The sequence below is a fragment of the Carassius auratus genome, unplaced genomic scaffold, assembly GCF_003368295.1.
Source record: "Carassius auratus strain Wakin unplaced genomic scaffold, ASM336829v1 scaf_tig00003551, whole genome shotgun sequence".
NCBI classification, from domain to species: domain Eukaryota; kingdom Metazoa; phylum Chordata; class Actinopteri; order Cypriniformes; family Cyprinidae; genus Carassius; species Carassius auratus.
This window is the reverse complement of record NW_020523528.1, coordinates 2,269-26,185: the sequence shown is the minus strand read 5'-3', so window position 1 is coordinate 26,185 and position 23,917 is coordinate 2,269. Positions and strand designations below refer to the sequence as shown.

At 37.3% G+C, this 23,917-nt stretch overlaps 1 protein-coding gene across 1 annotated transcript; it reads right to left on the bottom strand.

The window, feature by feature from the left end:
• Window positions 1-16,483: 16,483 nt before the first annotated feature.
• On the bottom strand, window positions 16,484-23,457 carry LOC113070238 (pleckstrin homology domain-containing family O member 1-like; the record flags this gene model as incomplete). Its single annotated transcript, XM_026243462.1, has 3 exons — window positions 16,484-20,298; window positions 20,652-20,753; window positions 23,353-23,457. Coding segments are annotated over 3 exons (900 nt in total), but the record flags the coding sequence as incomplete, so codon positions are not given.
• Window positions 23,458-23,917: the final 460 nt, after the last annotated feature.

Genomic DNA, 23,917 nt, shown 5'->3' with positions numbered 1-23,917 from the left:
AGAACCAATCAGAATGCAACAAAATAGAACAGAACAGACTGGTCATATGCCTAACTCCAGGTTCACATTGTCTGTGATGCGCCTTTTTTCCGAGCCCATGTAAACGGATCAGAGCGTTCACACTGCACGCGGTAAAAGGCTAGAAATAAAATAATTAATATCTAGCACATGAGCGTAGATAGAGTTGTGAGTGCACAGGACGCAGTTTGAGTGACAGGAGACATGTTTTAAGTGCGCAAACTCTCTCCGGGCGATAGCAGAGTGTAGGGGAGACCGGGGATGGTTGTAACACGGGGAGAGTTGTAACACTACCAATTCCATGAATCAGGGGCAAGATAGGAGTCATGTGACAATTTCAGTTTCATCAGGCTTCCTTTACAATCCCACATGGAGGTTTTCCAGTCTGTGTTGCAATCTCTCCTTAAGCTACAGCAGAAAATCTAATTCTGAGGTCAGAAAGTAAAAAAAAATTAACAAGATAATATTTTGTTTAGTACTTCTACCGTTGCAGATAATGTTGTATGAGTTATATCAGGTCAAACTGTAGTTTCTCTAGTAAAGAATGGTGTATCAACCTTTTGCCAATTTCAAAGCACCATGCTAATAAAGCTTGCTTAACAATGGGTGACAGTGAAGGGGTAGGTTGTAACACGTGTTTTGAAAGTGTTACAACCATCCCCTTACATACAACCAAGAACATTTTTGTGATTTTAACAATTCTACAGAATTACTAGAACTTGTGACTGATAAAGAATGCATTTCATTTGTTCATTCTCTGGAGTGGGGATAAACATACATCTGTTAATTTGCTCTCTCACACACACACACACACACACACATTTTGTGAAAAGTGGGGACATCCCATAGGTGTATTGGTTTTTATACTGTGCAAACTGTATATTCTATGGCCTTTCACCAACCCTACACCTAACCCTAAGCCTCACAGGAAACTTTGTGCATTTTTACTTTCTCAAAAAAACTCTTTCTGTATGATTTATAAGTGTTTTGAAAAATGGGGACATGGGTTATGTGCTCATAAGTCACCCTCTCCTTGTAATACCTGTGTCATACCCATGTCATTATACAGAGTTATGTCCTGATATGACACAAAAACAAGAACACACACACACACACACACACACACACACACATGAATGTGCACGTACAGACATGCACACACACAAAGGCACACATGCACAAAAACACACAATATGCTCATACACTCCCCATATTCACACATATTTATTGTTGCAGTCATTCATTTAAAATAAAACTGTTTTTGTGTCAAATCACTTGGAGTACCCTTAGTTTTTGTATATTTTGTCTACCTGTTACAACTTACCCCAGTATGTGTTACAACCTACCCCAGTAGTGGGGTAGGTTGTAACAAAGGACCACCTTGTATTTGTCATCATCTCACAAAGTCTGTGATATAGTTGAATACATTTAAATTGTTGCCATTTGTAGTATAAACATGTGGGTACTTTGCCTAGAAGTTTTAGACTTGTAGCCAAAAGAAAAGGGTAATTCTAGGCGTTGAAGAAAAAAGTGTTACAACCATCCCCGGTCTCCCCTATCTGAGCAAGCACGTCTGGTTTTGTGACAGAGGAAAAGGAAATCTGCGTGCGAACAGAGAGATTCGCGCTCGTGCATTATTTTGATGTGCTTTCGCGTTACCGGCACCGCTACAATTAATGAGCTCTATGAACAATGTATTGCATCTTTCACCGCGTTTTCGGGCCGTGTCTCCGGGCCTGGCTCGGCCTCTGGCTCTGCTGACTCGAGCAGGTTCACAGCTGTCGGACGGCTGCCCGACAGAAACTTCTGTAAAGCCCCCCGCCATGGCCGCGGGAAGTGGGGGTGCTGGGGGTGCTGCAGCACCCCCTAGTGACGAGAGGGAGATTAAGAAAAATGTAGGCCTATTAAAATATTTGGAACGCGCTTGTAACATTTATTTTTTGGCAACAAGTGTGGGATCAGCTTTGACTAGCCAAGCGATTGTAAGTAGTACATTATAGTATTTTTTTAAGGTGGTGGGGATGGAGATGGAGAGTATTATTTCGTTCGTGTGTTCTTTGTGTAATGGTTGTGGAGAACTGTTAAATAACGTTTAAATAGTAGGGCTGGGTATCGATTCAGATGTTCCAGATCGATTCGATTTCGATTCACAAGCTCTCAAATCGATTCTATTTCGATTCTCGATTCGATTTCGATTTTCGATTCGATTTTCTATTAGAGCTGTAATCGGGCCTTAAAAGTTAAGCCCGACATGTCCCGAGCCGACACGTACATTTTGATTGACAGCTTTTTAAAAGCCCGAACCCATTTTACAACCCGACATTATTCAAATGTATGCAGCACACAGCTCTTTTGCCTTTTGTCAGGAATGAGTCATTTATACATAGTTTAACATAATTTATACATGACTAACGTAATACGCCACTTGGAAGTTTGAACAAAGAAATAAAATAAGTCCTCTGTAACATCGTAACATCTCAGCACTCTATAAATAGCCCTAAGGTATAGGCTAATTTAGCATATAAATAGGCCAACGCACCAATAAAAACAAGTCTTTCTTAAAAAAATTTATTAAGATAAATTATAAATTAAGATGGGTATTTGGCAATAACGAAATGAATTAAGCTCTGCCGGATTTGCTTCGCCATAGCAGCTGACATAATAAAATAATAATGCCAACATTAGCTTATATAGCCTACTCTGTCTACATTATGCATTTAAGACTCAAGTAATCAGCGGCGGCTCCAGACAATTTTGATTGGGGGGGCAATGGGGGGTCCTGGTCTTTTCAAGGGGGGTCTCATGAAAACCAACAAAAAAATACAGTGGACATGGCTAATAACTGCATATTACTGCTACTAAACAACAAAAACACCTTTGCAATGTAAACAAATGACAGGCTACATTTGTTATTCATATCCTGCACACTGCACTTTCATGTCAGGTATATTATGCATTTTTATTGACATTGATATTTTTACATTTATTTCCAGATAGATATTATTGAGTTTACAGGCTAAAGTGGTCTTGCTGTTGTAAACACTGTTGCTATTGTAGAAAAAATATTTGCATCACATTTAAAATATAATTATATTTTAATTCATTTCTGAATTGTTTTTATTTCTATAATGATAATTCAGAGAATGAGAAAATCTGAATAAGCCTTACCAGTGTTGTGATAATTATTTTTACGTGTTAAAAATAAATAAGTAGCCTACTGTAATATAATAAAAGTTTATTCAAATAACATAAAAAAGACCAAACCCCTCGATGCCTGTGAAACTGTTCTCCCTCAAACAGCACGCTAGTGTTACTTCTACACTACAGGCTACACACAGCAATATAAACAACGTATCTGCATGTTCTCACATCACATCGTTCTTGTAAAATAATAATAAGTAAATAAACATCAAAATCACTTCGCTGAGAATGAAACACCACTTACCAGCTGCCACGATGTTGAAAATATCCTCTAGCAATTAAAAAATGCGCGTGCAGCATGAGGAATCTTCCCGGTTGGATGAGGTCGTAGTCAGGTGAACTGTCATCATGCTGGTCATTTTATTTACGGCTATTATTATTAATAAATTGTACTAATATTATAATTGGCCGTGGGCAGGCATTCACAAATGTTTATGTTATTACAAAAAAAAAAAAGAAATTTTGCTTTGACAAAAGGGCACTTAAGGGGCAAAGGAGCAGGTGCTCAAGTGAACCGGTTCTTTCGGACAATTCGATCAAATAAACCAGTTGAAAAACTGGTTCTTTTGCGCTCGATGTAATGCCGTCATTGGCGATGATTGCCCTTCATTCAAGCCTTTGGTTTACCCGCGCTTATAACATTAGCACAGAATCAGTTCAGAATCAACCACCAAAAGAATCAGGTCGGTTCAGATGCGCTCTGTGTCAGTCTGCTTCGCGCTGAATCACGCATGCGCAGTTATCATCAGCTCATCGGTTCTCGAATCGGACGCGTCTGACAGAAACGGTTCTCGTTTCAGTGTATGAATAAATATCGAAATAATTATTTATTATTGTTCTGCGTAGTTTGAAGAGAAACATTTTTGGATCTTTATCCCGAATATATATATTTTTTTTAATCAGGAAGAGGCTGGGGGGTCAAATGGGGGGTCAAGGCATTTTTTGGCAGGGTCTTGAGACCCCCCAAGACCCCCCCTGGCGCCGCCGGTGCAAGTAATATTTAGATATTATTTGAAAAACATTTACTCACCAAGATTAGGTAAGGCCTAAGTGTTTATGTGGAGGAAAATGATTGAATCCACTGTAGATGGCTTCAGCGCGCTCCTGTGCTCACTGATGGTGCGTCATTATTCACTCATTATTCTCATTATAAACAAGGTCAAAACTTTTCCAAACCTCAGACTTTGCTTTAGTTGCTGGTGCTACCAAAACGTAATCGTCAGAAGCTAGCCTCCGTTTCAACTACTCAGCATACATTTTCGCATATTTCTCGCGCTAATCGAAACATTACATGACCGCTCATTTACCGCCCAAGCCCGAGCCCGGCCCGATTGGTTCGATTGGCAATGGGATTATTCACACTGCCTGAACATGTGGAATTGTGCTTTTGAAGACAACTGACCACGCGCACCTGTCCGCGCGGTCGTCTGCTCAGAGCCTCGGTACACACTCTCCGATGGCGATGTTTACATCAAGCCTGCATAGCGGTCCATAGCGGACTCGAGGACGCAGAAAGTATAAGAGGCTTTAAGATGCAGTCTGTAAGACGCGAACGGGAGCATGACCTGACGCACATTGCAGAAAATGGAACCACTGCTTTAAACTGAATGAATGAATGATAGGTTCGTTGGTAACATCGCACAAGGCACATAAGAGGGTGACATCTAGTGGAGAAGATTTGTAATTAGATTAACGCTAATCTTACGTTCAATGTATGCGGAAATAAATATGGGAAAAAAATCAATTCATGGCCTTTGAGAATCGATTTTGAATCGACCACATTTTAAAAAACGATTAATCGAAAAATCTATTTTTTTACCCAACTATTTTTTTATTAAATAGTGGGAGATTCCTTGTGGTTTGTGTAAAAAGGTTGGAGATGGAGACAGAAAGCTTTATACTGTGCGTGTTTTCTTTGCGTAATGGATGTGGAGAACTGTTCAATAAACAAATTGCTTAAATAGTCAGAGATTATTTCCTTGTGGTGTGCGTAAAAAGATTTTGGAGTTAATAGAGTTGCGTGTGACATAAACGTGCAGTGACTCAAGCCAGCTGACCAAATCGATTGCATTGTTTTAGCGTTATTGTGAAGTTTGATTAATATTATATTTTGTTGTAATATTATTTGTTGTATCTAAATGAGTTGCATGTATGTAGGCTATAGGCTATCTGAAATTGTAATGAAAGTAATTATTTCGTTTTTTTTCGATTATTAAACTATTATTTAAACTATTATTTCTGATTCTGCTTCTGCTTCAGATTAATAGCGCATTGCGCATATCTGAGAACTGATGTCTGTGTGTTTCAGACCCTGGCTGGCTGTGCACTGAAGTGTATATGACAATAAAGTAGTAAATCTCAATGTATATATTTTTAAAATGTATTTTAAATAGGCCTATAGGCTCATAGGCTCATAGGTTTTTTTTTTTTTTTTTTTTTTAATAATTCACAGCACCCCCTGTTCAAAATTACTTCCCGCGGCCCTGCCCCCCGCTGTCTCTTCTTTTATTTCTCTTCATTTTTTTTTTCTTTTTATGTTTCGCCGCACCCGAAAGCATCTTGAATGTTAGCCTACTCAATAAAACACCTGCCTGCTAGCTTTGTTGTCCCGCTCTAACCTCTGACGTCTCCTCGGACTTAACTGGCTGGCGCCTCTTAAATACAGTCATGGGCTGGCGTTAATGTGACGTAATGTAACAGTCTATGATTAAGATAAACATCGTCACTATTTTTAGTTAATTAATAAATATTGATATAAATTGTAGATAGGACATTTGTACATTTTATTTTATTTTATTTTATTTTTTTATTATTTTTTTTTATTTTTTTTTGTCCATCTGTCTGGGACCCATCCCGCCAATCGGGCCCTAGGCACGTGCCTAGTTTGCCTTTGCGTTAATCCGGCTCTGCTAATAAATACTCATTTTCTAAACACTTGACAACTTTTTTGCATAGGCTTATGACAAGTTTCAGATTTCAAACACTAGTGTCAATACCAACATATTTTAATTGGATAATGAACACTTTATCTCTTTAATTTGAGTGGGTTAGTTATTGATTGTATAGACTGTCTTATGTTGTTGAGACAAGAACTACAGAATACTGCAGCATGCTCAGGAAACGGAAACTGTCAGATATGTTAGTGCCTATTTGCTATTTGTGCAACATGCACAGATGCTTAATGGGGAGCTAAGCTTCAGCCCTTGGGACTCGTCTCACAGTAAATGAGACACATGTTATTTATGATGCATGCTAATTAAAGCAGCATGTCTGACTAGTTTCATCTGTAAAAAAGGTCAGAGGTCAGATTTTTAGTTGTATTTAATAATCTGCACCAATAATCAATAATGATTGGAGATTATAAACTAAATATCTGATCTAATAAAAATAACTTTTAACAGAAATATTTAAAAACATAACATGTATTTTATTTCAGATAGTTGACAACATTTCTCATTTAATTTAGTTTTTCTTAATAAAATAACTACAACTAAAAGATTAATGAAATCTAGACATTTAAAATAAACAAGAACTATGATACTTAAATAACCATGCTATTCAGTGCTTTTAGCCTTATCATTTTTGTAATATGTTTTCTAATAGTTTGTTTATTTGCTTATTTGAATCAGTTATTATTATTTTTTATTATATTAGTACCTCATTACGAATTAGTAAAAATATATAATGAACAAGATGTTTATCAGACATGGCGAGCTGAGAAAGCAATTAATAAAAACTACTACCATATACTGAAACTTTTATTTATTTTTTTCATCCTTTTTTTGAAAAAGTGTGAAAGATGGTTACAGTTTCATGAAAGCTTCCCACATAATAATCTTCGGATAATTAATAGACCCAATAAAGCATTTAAACCAGCATAAAATATGTGATCATTTCAAATAATCACATAAAATGTTCAACTGCCTTGAACAACACACACATTTAGCAGAAATATGAAAGCTCCAGACTTCAATCAAGTGAAAATGTCAGTATTGATGTCACTGTGTGCAAAGAACGAGGATGTGCCGGTCCTCTCCGATGACATCAGCAGCTCAGTATCTTTGAAATATAAAACATGCATGAAATGAGTGTAGCACTGTTATCTGACATGTAACACAAAAATAAAGTATCACACTGCTGTAGTTAATATGATATACTAACAGTGCAGAACGGTGCACTCAATAGAGATTTCATCAACCCCTGTGATAGACAGCTGACTAAATATAGATTTATGCAAGAACAATGCATTTCTATGAGAATCACTCCAGGCTGGGGATGTAGCTACTGTAAACCATCATAGAGGAAAGCTGAATGAGAGCCAATGAAATGTTACTTGATGATCTTTTAAAGCTTGTGTCTAGTTGGTTCAACTCACTTTTGTTTGGTCCATTGTTGACTTTCATTTTCATGTTTGCTGGCAGATGTGCAGCACCAGCAGTCCTGCTAATATTCCGTAGAGTCTGTACACTGACACCGAATCCTGTAAAGCAGCAAGAGTTCATTAAGACGTCAGTATAGATATTTTCTCCCAGTCAAATGTTGAGAAAGTTTGGTTTTTGATTTGCTGTTTGGCCTGCAGCGTTCTTGATAAAACAAAGCCATCAAACAAATGCCTGTTCAAAAGATGTTCCTTGAAGTTTCTACAGACTCAGTTTTGCTTTAGGCAAATCTTGGCATCTTTCCTGTCATCCTTTCTTTTATGTGTCTGCTCAATTATTCATTCCTTTATTTTATGCCATGATGGCTTTTTGTAATCAAATGTCTGTGGATAATACTAAAGAGAGTTTATGCCACTGTACCGTATTCCCTTGATTGGAGGAAACTTTGGACTCATAAACACTGCCATCTGAAAAATAAGCCATAAAAAACAATTACATTTATGGTAATACACATACTTTACCATTATTTGACACCATTTTGGTAGCACTACACCTTTAGGGAACAATGGAGTCATTTTATCCCTCAGGAATTGAGTGGATTGTGAAAACCAAGTGTTGCATTCCAAAATCGAGCCGGACTGAACACTAGTTTGCTAAAACAGCATTTTAATAGCTATGGCCATTGGTTAACATTATCCATTTTTATTACATGAATTTCTGGAATACTCAGCTCTGAATGGTTAAAAAATAGCATCATTCAATGTTCATGTATTTCATCATATTCATATTTTTCCATTGTAAAGTTGTTTGTCCGACCTTCCATCCAGTATGTTATTTATCTCGTCACACCACAGACTGACACTTTCAGATTGTATTTAAAATGACCTCTGGAGACTTCAGGACTGCGGTTTGGCATATGTGCTCAACGGTGCTCAAGAATCACATGGTAACTTACTGTACAAATAGTATTCGAATGTAGCATTGTAGTCGAAATCTGGTGTTGGTGTCACATCTTCATAATCTTCATCGCCTAATGTGGTACCTGAGAAGATTTGACAAACACATTTCTCTTTTATTGATTCTGAAGCTCATCAAAAGAGCTTTATAGTTTTTATACAACAGTAACCACTATTTGCAAGTGATAATGTACAGTTAACCAACCATTATTGCAAAAAAAAAAAAAAAAACTTTTCTCTGAATCAGTTGAATGGGTGTGAAATACTATTATAGTTTTTATATTAGTTTTTCTTTATTTACTGTTACAATTTTATTTAAAAGTTTACGTGTTTTTATATGAAGTGGAGTTTTTTTATTATTATTATTAATATGTCTATATTGTTTTTATAAATTTGATATTTAAGGTTTAGTTTTAGCTATTTTACTTTCTTGATTCAACAGTCATATATTTCTTAATGACATGTCAGTTCTCATGCATATTTAAATACAGAATGCCAAGATTAACTTTATTTAAAAAATGTAAAATACATCCTTGAATTGTGTTATTGCCATTATAACTTTTTTTAAGTAAAACTATTTGGCTGTTGGGTTACTATTATTTATTGTGTTGATATCATCTTTAGCTTAAGCCAAGAAAATAGAAGTTATGATTTCTCTATTCTGCAGCTTTCCAAGAAATGATACACTCAAAGAGAGGAAACGGCCAGAGGACTGAGTCAAAGATTTACAGGAAAGCACCCTGTGGAGTCTGTATTTTATGGGTCAGCAACCCATGTTTTAGCCTTAGAGCAACCCATGTTTTAATCTTTTAGCCTTAGAGCTGAATAAAAAAATGGACCTTTGTATGGAAATTTGTATGGACTTTTCTGTTTGAATCAACTTCTGTGGCCTTCTAATCTGAACATTCTTTCTTTCATTCATTGGTACTATGAAGCATGCCATTGCAAGCCCACTGTGTCAGATTCTCAGGTGAACTGGACGTTCACATGGTCCAATAGAAAAGACCTCCTCATAGAATCTGTCCCACCAGAAAAAATTATTGGCAGGCTCATTTGCCTACATTTTACAACAGGCAGAAACATGATCTAGACATGCTCTAACCTTCAGGTAAGATTGAAGAACCAGTTTTTTTCCCCTCCTGAAATATCCTTTCATCGCTCCTTTTTGTTTTATTTTGTAATGGAGACACACTACCTTGGGCGATAGTTTGTTGAGTGAAAGATGAAGCCAGTACAGATATGTTTCTTCATGTTTTCTCGGTTAAATCACAGGCCCAGCCATGCACTGAAAGAGTTGTCATTGCAAAACTCACCCCCGATTCACCTTTATAAAAATAACAACTCTGTCATCATTTACTCATGTCACTCTAAACCTGTTTGACTTTCACTTCACCATTGACCAATTTATATTAGTTTTACAAAACCTCTCCATCAGAAAGTCATAAGGGTCTGGAAATGTCATCTATGTGAACAATGCCAGTCATGCCCCTCCATCACAGATAAGGACCAAAGCTGGCTCATTTCTGTCACCCTTCAGATGGGCATCAGCACCAGCAAAACACATTTCTGTCACATCAGAAACAAGATGTCTTAAATTATTACTTGAAAGAATTCTCAAAAGGCTACATTTATTTGATAAAAAAATACCGTAAAAAGAGAAATATTGTGATATACTATTACAATTTAAAATCTATTATTACTATCTTAGGAATTTATCCCTGTGATGGAAAAGCTGAATTTTCAGCAGCCATTTCTACAATCGTCAATGTCACATGATCCTTCAGAAATTGCTCAAATATGCTAATTGGTGCTCAAGAAACGTTTCCTATTATTATCAATGTTGAAACCGGTTGTGCTGCTTCAGAATTCTGTGGAAACCATGATACATATTTTTTATTAATACAAAGTTTAAAGAAAAGGTAATTTTTTTCTATTTCAATGACTGTGTCCTGAAAGTCAAAGTAAGCAAATCAAAGTTCCTGAAATTTGATATTTCTCAGTAATAACTGACACACAGTATTGTTCTCTGACCACTTGTTGTCAGTCACCCTATCACATTTTGTTCCTCAAATTGTCAAGAGAAGCTGTAAAACAGCACAAAAGCATTCTGAAATGTATTTGGTGGGCTACTTTTCTGCTAAATAAATCCAAGTAAGCTTAAGGCAAATCCATTCTCAAAAGAAAACAAATATAGTTGAAGAACTATGAAGGGAAAACCATTTCCATGACATAAAATATAAGGCAACCTGCTGTGCAGAAGAAATGTACAGACATAATGGCATCCTATGACATGTGTGAAGGTCCTCTAGCTCTGTGACAGCTTAAGGGGAACAGTTTTGTACTTACCCCAGTTCAGGGGCAGCAGTAAAGCCCCAGTCACCCAGAGAGAGAGCAGCCGTGTGAACATGCTGGAGGAGACAGAACAACTGACTGTGGTCCTGACTATCTTTATATGAGCACATGCTGAAGTGAAGGGTGGGACACATGACTGGGGAGGGCTTGAAAAGGTTTCGGGAAAACTTGTGATAGCATTGCTAGATTGGTCATTCATGTTCAGTTCGTAACATTTCCAGCCAAATGTATTAACCTTTAATTTAGTAATTCTTTAAATTCTTTAAAGCTGTCTAAAGGTTTAAATACTTTCCATCGCTTCCGTTCTTATGCTCTTTATTGTTCTTGAAAAGTCTCTGGAGGTTTTTTTTTTTTTTACCAGTCATGTGTAAACTTGTGAGAGCATTGCTAAACTGGTCATTCATTTTCAGTTGCGTAACATTTCATGCCCAAAAGTACTGTATTAGCCTTTTTAATTTAGTCATAATTTAAAGCTGTTTGCAGGTTCAAATACTTTGCATTGCTTTCATTTTTATGCTCTTTATTTTCCTTTAAAAGTCACTGGAGCTTTTTTAAAAGAATATGAAACCATGAGGTTTGCACACTGACAAATCCAAACACGCTCTAGCCGTCCAACGGTAGTTTCATCTTGACATGTATCACTTGATTTAAATGAGCTTCCACACTTTCATGGACTGAATGTTCTTAACATAAACATCAGCCTTGCTTGAATGAAATGAAAACAAAGGATCCTAGGAAGATGAGAAGGGTCTTATTATATTACTTTGTATGGATTGTTTTCACAGTCTCACATAAGATAACTACTTCTAAGGCCATTTCTGTTTTTCTTTTCTTTTTTTTTCTACTCTGTTTCTTGAATGTATTCCGTATATTTTTAACATAAAAAGATGAGGTCATTTTTCTCATTGTCAGTTTCGTCCACATCTCTGTTTAATTTTCCAAATACTGTATAAATATTTGGATGCAATATTGTTTTTGCACTTCGAGTTTCGTAGCTGTGAGCATTTGTGGTAAACCCTTTGGCCAGCATCATCCGAGAAATTAGAATGGACAAGTTCTGACAAATATCTTGAAGTCACCACTTTCCCTTGCCAACATCAACTTCAGGTTGTGATTGATTTTATTTTAATAATGCAAAAATAAAAAAATCCAGCCTGCTGACTGAACAGATTTCATATGGTCCATGTTGTTCCGAGTACATTAACCCCCAGGACAGGGTGATGTTATGCATGGTATTCAAAACCAGTGTTCAATGTGCTAATCAAAAACAATCAGCTCTAACACCATAGGCCCTGGAGCCTAACATTCTGGTTCAAACTAAATTAAGGACTGTGTCGAGGTTGAATCTTTCCACAAGATGACGCCAAATAGTCTACTACAATTTCATGCCTTTCAGAACCAAATGTCTTATAAACACACAGACTCTTATTAAGGTCCCCACTAGAAAACAAGCTTACAAATCGATTATTTTTTTCTTTTTCGAGAATATAAAAATGCAGAAAGTTTTCTGTGAGGGGTAGGTTTAGGTATGTATGATAGAATATATGGTTGGTACAGCATAAAAAAAAAAATATATATATATATATATATATATATATATATATATATATATATATATACATTATATATATATAATGTGCGCATGTGTGGTATTATTGAAGTATTTCATAAATACAGTGGACACACACCATTGGTTTATTTTCCTGTTTTAATTCAATAGGCAAATTACAGATAATTTATTTTTAACATTACATAGCCTATGTACACAAAAACACCATAAACATTACCGATGACATCTGACGTACCACTTCATTTATCCTAAAAACGAATCCTGTGCCGCTGATGCGGTGCAAATCGGGTGATTGTATGTCAAAGTTTTGTCCAAAGTTTTCCATTAACATCAATCTTCTTGTTTGATATTGCATAAGGAGTAATGTTTATAGTGTTGCTCAATCAGTAGCAATCTATCTATAGGCCGTATTTATAAAATCTCACCGAAGAACATGATAGTCATGCTATGAGAGATGAATATGTATGGTGAGGAATACATCTGTTAAATCTTTCCCCTCATTTTACATCAGGCTATACAACGACAGAAGAAAGAAAATGGATAAAGCATATTACATGTCTCCTAGTGTCAACATCAGGACCGCAGAACTGACTCTTCCCCCTCAGTTTCCATCAGCAAATCATTCTGTCGTACAGAGGTCACAGGTTAGTGGACAACTGTCCAGATTGGAGCTTTCCAGATCGCAAATGATTTCTTTATAGATTCTTGTAATTATAAACATCCTCAAATGTGTACAAAAAAGCATTAAAACATTACTTGGACTTTATCTCCTTTCTGTTAAGTGTGTGTTGATGCCCCCATCAGTCCCCCTGTAGTGTCTTATGGGAACATACAGTATTGTTCAAAATAATAGCAGTACAATGTGACTAACCAGAATAATCAAGGTTTTTCGTATATTTTTTTATTGCTATGTGGCAAACAAGTTACCAGTAGGTTCAGTAGATTCTCAGAAAACAAATGAGACGCAGCATTCATGATATGCACGCTCTTAAGGCTGTGCAATTGGGCAATTAGTTGAATTAGTTGAAAGGGGTGTGTTCAAAAAAATAGCAGTGTGGCATTCAATCACTGAGGTCATCAATTTTGTGAAGAAACAGGTGTGAATCAGGTGGCCCCTATTTAAGGATGAAGCCAACACTTGTTGAACATGCATTTGAAAGCTGAGGAAAATGGGTCGTTCAAGACATTGTTCAGAAGAACAGCGTACTTTGATTAAAAAGTTGATTAGAGAGGGGAAAACCTATAAAGAGGTGCAAAAAATGATAGGCTGTTCAGCTAAAATGATCTCCAATGCCTTAAAATGGAGAGCAAAACCAGAGAGACGTGGAAGAAAACGGAAGACAACCATCAAAATGGATAGAAGAATAACCAGAATGGCAAAGGCTCAGCCAATGATCACCTCCAGGATGATCAAAGACAGTCTGGAGTTACCTGTAAGTACTGTGACAGTTAGAAGACGTCTGTGTGAAGCTAATCTATTTTCAAGAATCCCCCGCAAAGTCCCTCTGTTAAAAAAAAGGCATGTGCAGAAGAGGTTACAATTTGCCAAAGAACACATCAACTGGCCTAAAGAGAAATGGAGGAACATTTTGTGGACTGATGAGAGTAAAATTGTTCTTTTTGGGTCCAAGGGCCACAGGCAGTTTGTGAGACGACCCCCAAACTCTGAATTCAAGCCACAGTACACAGTGAAGACCGTGAAGCATGGAGGTGCAAGCATCATGATATGGGCATGTTTCTCCTACTATGGTGTTGGGCCTATTTATCGCATACCAGGGATCATGGATCAGTTCGCATATGTTAAAATACTTGAAGAGGTCATGTTGCCCTATGCTGAAGAGGACATGCCCTTGAAATGGTTGTTTCAACAAGACAATGACCCAAAACACACTAGTAAACGGGCAAAGTCTTGGTTCCAAACCAACAAAATTAATGTTATGGAGTGGCCAGCCCAATCTCCAGACCTTAATCCAATTGAGAACTTGTGGGGTGATATCAAAAATGCTGTTTCTGAAGCAAAACCAAGAAATGTGAATGAATTGTGGAATGTTGTTAAAGAATCATGGAGTGGAATAACAGCTGAGAGGTGCCACAAGTTGGTTGACTCCATGCCACACAGATGTCAAGCAGTTTTAAAAAACTGTGGTCATACAACTAAATATTAGTTTAGTGATTCACAGGATTGCTAAATCCCAGAAAAAAAAAATGTTTGTACAAAATAGTTTTGAGTTTGTACAGTCAAAGGTAGACACTGCTATTTTTTTGAACACACCCCTTTCAACTAATTGCCCAATTGCACAGCCTTAAGAGCGTGCATATCATGAATGCTGGGTCTTGTTTGTTTTCTGACAATCTACTGAACCTACTGGTAACTTGTTTGCCACGTAGCAATAAAAAATATACTAAAAACCTTGATTATTCTGGTTAGTCACATTGTACTGCTATTATTTTGAACAATACTGTATGGACAAGCTCAACAGCTGTGGGGTTTCGCCCTACTGAACCTTTGAGATGAATTATTGTTTGGTTCCATTGTATCCCTTACCATGGAAGTTGCCATGGAAACCCTTCTCACCACTTTAAGAGTGCTGGGATTTGGTTGTGAAAATGTTTTTATACTATTGGTTTATACTATTAATTTGTTCATTAATTTTTACTATCATTTTTAACTATCTTGGTACTATTAATGATTGATAACTGAAGATTTTTTTATACTATAATCAGAAATATTCAGTTCTGTCTCCCTGTTGTAAAATCTAATGTAGTAGCTGTGTTTTTTTAGAACATGTTAACTGGTTATTAGCTGGTCCCAGCTGGTTTTTGGAACATGCTGGGTGGTCAGCCAACCAATAACAGCTAATGACCAGTTTAGACCAACTAGAAACTAGCTAGTCACTACCATGTTTAAAAAAATAAAATAAAAACAATCAGTTTAAGCTGGATATTACAACAGTACACTGCTTCCATAAACCAATAACTTTTACAATTCTTTGCAGAAGGAAAACTTGAGTCAGTATAGCATGAGATATGGTCTCATTTGTCTGAAACAGTCTTGTTATAACAGTATAGAGATACTATTGTAGTTTTTATTAATATTTTTAATTATTATTATATATTTATTTTATTTTTTTTGCTTTTAATAATTTTAGTTTTAGTAATTTTAGTACTCCTAATCATTACATCATGTATGTATGTACAGTATGTATGCACCATGAGTTCTTTAAAAAAAAAACACACAAATTATATGTGTTGGCAAATAAAAACCTAATTCTGATTCAGATTAAACTAAACTAAATTGTGACCTAGCCAGGTTTTTTTTTTTTTTTTTTTTTTTTTTTTTTATGGTTTCAACTATAATATCTCATGTCTGAGATAAAGCACTCATGGGGAACATCCTGCAGCTTCAGGCACCGTGATTAGAAAGAGCCTGGTAACGCCTTCTCACCTCTGTGGGGTGTGAAGAATGCACACCTCTCGACACAGTCCTAACTAGGTGAAATGTTCCTGTCATGGTAACACCCTATATGGCTCATATATAGCTAATCCGTGGCTTCTACTGTCACTTGTCTGTCAGTCTTAGGTTTCAAGCCACGTGTGGTTTGGCGCACACAGCACCTGCTAAGTTTCGTTCTGTTCTTATAATTAGTATATATGTACAAGCTGGGTTTTTCTTGTTGATTGCTTTATTTCAGTGTAAACTTGTAAACCACACAAGAACTGTGGTTCTAATATACTAATATACTAATATTGAAAAAATGATATTCATATTCAATATTTCATTTTCATGTACTATATAATTATTTTTAAATTTGAGATCATATCTAGGCTGGTTTGAATACAAGAATATTTATCAATAATTAATTAAGAGATATAATAAAATGTATGTTGAGTGAATTTATAGTGTGATAGACCGATATGTTAACAAGGCATATTGTTCTGATAAACAATTCTGGTTAATTTGCCCATATGATTTTAAGTATTTTTAGATAAATGTAAGATTTTGTAAATTAAGCAAATGTATTTTAATGAGACAGACAAAATGTTCTACATTTTGCAGTTCAGATATGAACACTCAGAATTCAGGGATGTTAAATGAGGATCACTTTAATTGCACAAGTGGTTGTGTCTCAAGTACATCAGAAATGAGCCGGTCCTGAGCTTACAAACACCCATTTACAGGGTTCTGCTCACCGCACTGCAAACTGACCCCCATTTACAATTAGCTAAAAAGAATGTACACAGAGATTTACAGTTGTCCATATAAATGTGATTAGCAAGAGCAGAAAAGACATTTGAGTATCTGAGTTGTTTACCAGCAGCTTCTAAATAACTGTCCATCTGAGAGATTGTGTTTGTGAGGATAATGGAATGTTCCAAAAACATTCAGGTTTTCATCAGTATTAATGTGCATGTCTCTAACTTAAGCCTTCAAATAGCCAGACTCTGTCATTTGAATTAAGCAAAACCAATTGTTTGTTCCTTTCTGATTGCATAAGACTTTTTTTTCCCAGTGGCATTCTAGCACTGACTCACTAAATTCAACATCCCTATGCAAAATTACTAGTCTGAACACAATAACACAGTCAAATCTAAATGAGAGATTTCCCTCTTCATTCACATTTTATCAAAGGTCTGGAGAAGTTCAGGAAAATAGCGACAACAGGTGAACAATCTTATGGCATACATAAATAATTTGAAAAAGCATTAAGGAAACATCAGCTCACGTGGTTTGTGATGTCAACTTAAAGTAAACGACAATGTGTCCTAAATGACTTATGTATGACTATCAAACTACAGGAATAAATTGGCTCGGTTTCTGTTATTTCATGTGATAAGACCTGTGTGTTAGGAAAGATGTCAGGATTGGTTTTGATGTAATTTAATATGACGCTAATATGATCCTGGCTACCTGACAGATGCGCGGGTAATTAGATTCACCTACCGCTGGCACTGTCAGAAAAAAATCAGATCAGAACACAGCCAGCTGAAAAACAAAACCAGTTCAGAAAAGATCACACGACATTGCTCTGATTGAGATAATAGTTGTACGAGGTAAAGAAAACCTTTGGCATCTGTGTAGCGATAATATGATAAGAATATAACTTAAAATGTGAGGCTAGTGAATAAAAACAATTATTTAACTGTATTAAAAATTTTAAAAAAGCTAAGGACTGCCATAGGCTTTGTGCTTTATTACCTTTGGAAGCGGAAATTTACAGTTATTTTTAATGACACGATTCTAGATGCAAGGAATGTCTGGTTGAGTTGTGTTTCCAGGGAAGTGGTTTTTTCTAAGTCAAACGTTACTCTACAAGTCTTTCTCTACAAAAAAGCACTTTACAATAAAATGTAAAAAAAATATAGCACTGTTTATAATCAAGTCTTCGTAACAGAACAGGTTGACCTGTGCCCATAGAATTGTGCAAACACATTATTTAGCTACGAACTGTAAAACAAGGTGTTTTATACTGGCAAGACGTACCGTTTGGTCGTTTTAACGCTATACCGTACTGCACACTGCCAGTAAATCCTGATACCTGTGGATTATTTCAAGTTTATAGGTGGGGGAATCTCAGTAAACTTGTCTGGGTCACATTTTACACCAAAATAAATAATAATAATATTAGAAATTATATATTGCATAAAGGAAATGAATTAAACGGGACTATAATTTTTTTTATGACTGGTATGCACTGGTAAATTACTATTTTCAGATTTTTTTAGCAAAGTAATACAATAAAATTATATTTAGTAGTAAAATATTATTATTTTTTAACATTATGTGTCTTCATAAATTGAATACGGTAATGAGAACAAGATGGGTAAATGTGCTTAATTTTCATAAAAATAAAGAAATAAATTAAATTAAATTATTCTCTAAAGTAAAATAGAAATATGCTTCATTTACTTTAGGCAAAATACAGTTTCTTTGTTTTCTCACAGAAATTTTGATGTGAAATATGACTCGTGTCCATGTTCTTGACCGTTTTCTTGAGTTTCACCCATGCAATCTTGCATAGTTCCCCAGAGCCCAAATTCCTGCGAAGCAAAGCGCAAGCAAAATAAAATCCCGCTTTAAAAGCTTCTTTTGAGGTGCAGGCAACTTGCAGGCAAAAACTTTTTTGGACTATTAAAATATACAAGCATTCAGAGTCTTTGAAGAGTTTGAAAAGCAGGTTGCATGCGCCCTTTTGAAAATACACTAAGGCAGCTTTTGATTTTGAGAGACACCAACATTTTCGGAAATGCCACTTAGGTGTAAAGATTTGGAGCTACACGACCAATGTTTCCCTGCCTACAGTAGATTGTCTGTTCTGCCTCTTAGGTTTAAAAAGATGGCTTGCCAGTGTCACTCTCGTTTTACAGCATTCTCCATAGTGCAAATGTGTAATTATTAATAATAGTTTCCTTTACTGCATGGAGTCTAGTCTTTAATGGCAGCTGTTTCGTCCTCCACTTTCCACAGCAACACTGGCACCAGACGTCATATGTGTTCACGTTCATGGCTTTGTTCACAAATAGAGCCCATCTGACGGCATACAGAGCGCTGCCAGACAAAGACCACGCTGTACTATCCATGATCATTCCTCCAATCGCCTTTGGCTGCACCCTGATAGCATCTTACTATGAGCTTGGTTTGTGTTAACAGCAGAGCAAGTGTGCTGGGAATTATTATTATTATTATTATTATTACGTACAAAAATGACCCAGGGAATATAATAGACCTAGGGGTCAGCGATCGTTTTGAAACTTAGCTCCTCCAGTGTATTATGAAACAGAAAGAAAACATTCACATTGTGACAGGCTGGTGATGATAACAACATCACCCTGTCTTACCCTGATGGGCCGCTCAATGACTCGGTGCTTTTCCTCTCCCTGTCGACATTACTGTGAAAATTGACAGCGGAGGGTACAAAGCAACAGCTTGTGTTTTTGTAAAACCACCAGCACCTAATATTTCTGTTCTGTTGCTGATATTAGGGAGTGGAAGAAACTAGATTTGCTCTTTAACAATTCACACATACACATATAGCTCATGTTATTCATTTTTTGTTGATTCCAGCAATACAAAAGCAGTCAACAGGAAGAGTCCATTGACAAATTATGCCATGGAGGACTTTCTGTAGTCTCACATCATGCTTTTCCGGTGATTTGATTGTTGCGGGCTTTTTAGTTTGCCGTTCTGTGGAGGACTGAGTGTGACAGAAGTGGCGGAGTCAAGCTGCTTGTATAAAGCTCTGAGTTCTTTTACTTCCTCCAGCACGTCACGAGCCTGTCCCCAAGTGGACGCCGCCTCCTCCAGAAGCCTCTCCGCCTCCATCCGCTGACCCTCCGGGCTGGAGCTCTTCCCAGCCGGTGAGCCCTTCCCTGTGCCCTGCGCCCGTACCTCCATTAGCAGTTCTTGAGTTCTTTCTAGCTTCTGGGTGATGAGGTCCTGTAGCTGGCTGATGGGCTGCACAGGCGCTGAAGTTGAGCAGTGAGGGAGGGCTCGTGTCTCACAGTGCGTGAGGATCTCATCCATGGAAGCACAGCGGTTCTTGTCGGATGTAGGCATTTTTTTGCGGAGCTGCGGCGTCCTATGGTTCTCCGACCAGTTGAAGGCACTCTCGCTTTTCCTCGGTAGACTCTGGGACTTAACAGAGGTCTCATTACAGATTGAGAGCTTTGAGGTGTCTGTGATGGAGCGCTGGGTATCTAGGGTATGCTGAGAAGCATCTTTATCGAGGGTATCCTCATGAGAGTCCTGCTCCTGCGCAGAAGGTACGTCTTCTTCCTGGATGAAGTCAAGTGTCAGCATGCCATCCGAGTTTGTGGTGGACGCCTAAAAAGTGTAGGAGGTTTTAGACCAAAGTCTTTCTGCACGGTAAATGCAAAGATCTTAAAGTGTGCTTTAAAAAAAAAGGGCTCAACGATAAGGATGTAAAATTATCCACCTGATCAACATAGATGAGGTAACTTAAGATTTCAACACTGAATTGTCATGGTAGCATTACTAAAAATGGGTTTAAAAATTACAAACTTGAGTAGTGGACTCGTTGGACCCTAAATTGTCTTAAAACTAAAAGTATGAAGGAGAAGGTATTTTATCAGTAATACTGATACACTATGCCTTAATGGACTTAAAATGACATTCACATTAAATGAGATGATATTCAGAGCAAATGGACTGCTTACCACAGCCATGAGGTGCCCGCGGGTGGGCAGACGGCGAGTGTGGGGTATCTTAGCTCTGTCACGTGTCGGATGGGCCAATAAGCTGTCCTCTTCCACTGTCACCTAAAGGGGTCGGACAAAGAGCACTGGAATGAAGCCTACATGTTTCATGCAAGCCTGCAAGAGGAGAGCTGGTATATTGACTGACTAATCAATGGGTCAGTTTATTATTAGTATGTGATGTACAAATAATGACACGAGCAGCTCGGCAGAGTGGATGAATGTCTGAGTTCTGGGTTGTACAAAGGAGGAGGGAATGATCTGAGAATTGATTAAACTGAATCAAGTGTGTAAGCAGAGCCTGGTGTATACAAGAAAACTTATACTGTAAATGCTACAGTCATAGACTGGTGTTCTGAGATGGCTTTTGTTTGTTGGCCAGGAGTGTATGGCTAATCTTACTGTGTTTGGTCAGGGTTTATGGACTACAGGAGGGGTGGTAAACAACAAAACAAAATACTGGTTTGAAAGATTAAAGATTATCATTTTTGACAAATTGATTTAACTTTGTATGATATAGAATTGGATTTATTAATGGTAGAGAAGATCTGTTCCAATCTCTTGATTCTAAGTATTAAAATGTTGTATGTTACCCGTATTGCTTTGTTTGTGCAACAGTCAGGAATGATCTACTGCTAAGAAAGCACCTAGTTAACCTTTAGAACACTATGCCAATCATCTAGCAACACCATGGTGACTGCTTCCTGTACCCTACTCTTACCCTACTCGTGGTGGTGTGTTTCAGACAAGTAAACTGAGAATATGTAAAGATCTAGTATGTATTTGTACATGGTGTTGTTTGTGGCTAGTGAATGCATATATTTTTCAGTTTTTAGTCACTAAACCTGCCCACACATTTCTGATCCTTGTAACATGCAGCAGTGCTTGGCAACAGATAAGGAGCACACTGACAAACAATTATTTGCAAAACCAAACCATGCAAATCAGAAAAAGAATATGGCCGATCGTTTGTTTTCTTTGATGGAAAATTGTGCAGCAGAACTGTAGAACACCAATTGTCTCTATAGATGTTGGTGAGACAGTGGCCAATCTTGGTGTGCAACTTGTTTCTCTGTCAAATCCACAATCATTCAAATTAATTGAAGCATACCTGTTGACATTAGTGAAATAATCCCAAATTAATCATTATAGAATCAAATAGAATTAAAAGCTAGATCTTTGTTAGCAGAAACATTCAAAAATGCTTTGTGGAGTCCTTGTCTACTGAGAGTTATTTTTGGAAAGACATTTCTTTAGCTGAACAGCAGTACAATCTATTGAACATACTGTATTGAACGTTTCTGTATTTCCTGTCGGAACTGAAATATGGCGCTTCCCTGACTAAGGTCTAGTGGAATTGAATTGATTTTGAATCAATACCTAGTATACAAAACAATCTGCAAATGAATTCTTCTTTAGCAATATTTATTTAATGATTTGATCCATATTTGAAGACTAAGTTTTATCATTTGATAATATTTAATATTTTTATATAAAAGAGTGTCTTCAATAATGTCATCGAGTACTGACTCGTCTGTTTCCTCTCCTGTTGAGTGGTATGAGCGATCTTGCCTATTTAACTAGATGTAGGCAATGAATCACACCACAATGACATTGGGTGACCTGTTTGGGGAAGTTGTGGCCTAGTGGTTAGAGAGTTTGACTCCTAACCCTAGGGTTGTGGGTTTGAATCTCGGGCCAGCAATAACATGACTTAGGTGCCCTTGAGCAAGGCACTGAACCCCCAACTGCTCCCCGGACACCGCAGCATAAATGGCTGCCCACTGCTCTGGGTGTGTGTTCACAGTGTGTGTGTGTGTTCACTGCTCTGTGTGTGTGCACTTTGGATGGGTTAAATGCAGAGCACGAATTCTCAGTATGGGTTACCATACTTGGCTGAATGTCACGTCACTTTCTTCTTCTTTTTCTGTTCCCCACAACATGTCAAGTGTTGATCTGGAGGACTCAGATAGCACGGATGGTTAGGTCAGATTTAATCTGGTTCATTATCAGAAGCTGAAGGTGTAGATAGTCTCTGATCTGTCTGCTTTAACGCTGAAAGTCGTGACTGCCATCTATTTTTGGTGGAGTGATTCATTTTCTCCCACTGTGTGCCGAGTGTGATTATAGACCCGCTTTTAAATTGAGCAAATCGCTTCGCAAACAAACTGTGAAAAGACCAGGGAATGAGAGGGCAGGAAACTTTGTGATTAGAAGTTTTTATAAAAGGGGTTTCTCCAAGGACCTGCAAATGACAATCTGCATCCGTTTTTTTTACATTTCACATTTTTTTATGAAATTGGAGCAGTGCTTGCCTATGCTAATTACTACTGGGTTTTTTAAATGTTGCTATGCAGTTTCTAGGGTGTGTTGGATGGTTGCTAGGTGAATGCACACTGGCCCAAGTCAGAAAAAACATCCAACCAACATGCTAGGATGCTGTGTGGTTGCCTGTGCATTGCTGTGTGGTTGAAAAGGTATTTAGAGTGCTTTTAACAGATTACTATGTGTTTGCTAAGATGATTTGACCCTATGTTCAGAAACATACTTGATGGAAGTGTATGATTGCCTGGCCACTACATTGCTAACTTGCAGTCTGGTTGTAAATAATTAATAGCAAGCTGCACTGGTAAATGCAAAAATATGGAAATGTCTAGCTTACCTCATCCAATATGTGATTCTTGGCCCTGGTGATGGCTGCATTTAAAGCATTGATCCATGACTCCTTCTCTTCTGGACTGACAGCCAAAAACACCAGATTTGGGACCTACATGTGGCGGATGAGAGAAAATGTAATATAGTGTGCTGTTTGAAACATTCATTTATCCAAGTACAAGCGTATAAGCCAGTGGAGGTTATAGATCAAACATAGTCTGATGTATGACCAGTGTTGCCCTGAACCCTGCTGGCTTTTCATTTTACATCTACACATGTGGTGAAAAGTCCTTCAGTCTTGTTCTAGGCAGACACAAACATGTAGTAAGCCAAGCATAAATAAGCAGGTACCAAGGCTCTGTCTATGGACAGCTGATGCAACAACAGAGTGAGGCAGAAAACACCATATTAGGCAAGAAAACTGCAAGCCTTCCAAACAGTCTGCTGAAGCCCTTCTGTTGATGCTGCAGCTGTGTAGATAAGACTCTGCTATGTGCCCTATGCTACGTATTTGTACTGTTGTTGATGAATCACTTTATCCAATAAAGGAGAAATATCGTGGGAAACCGAAA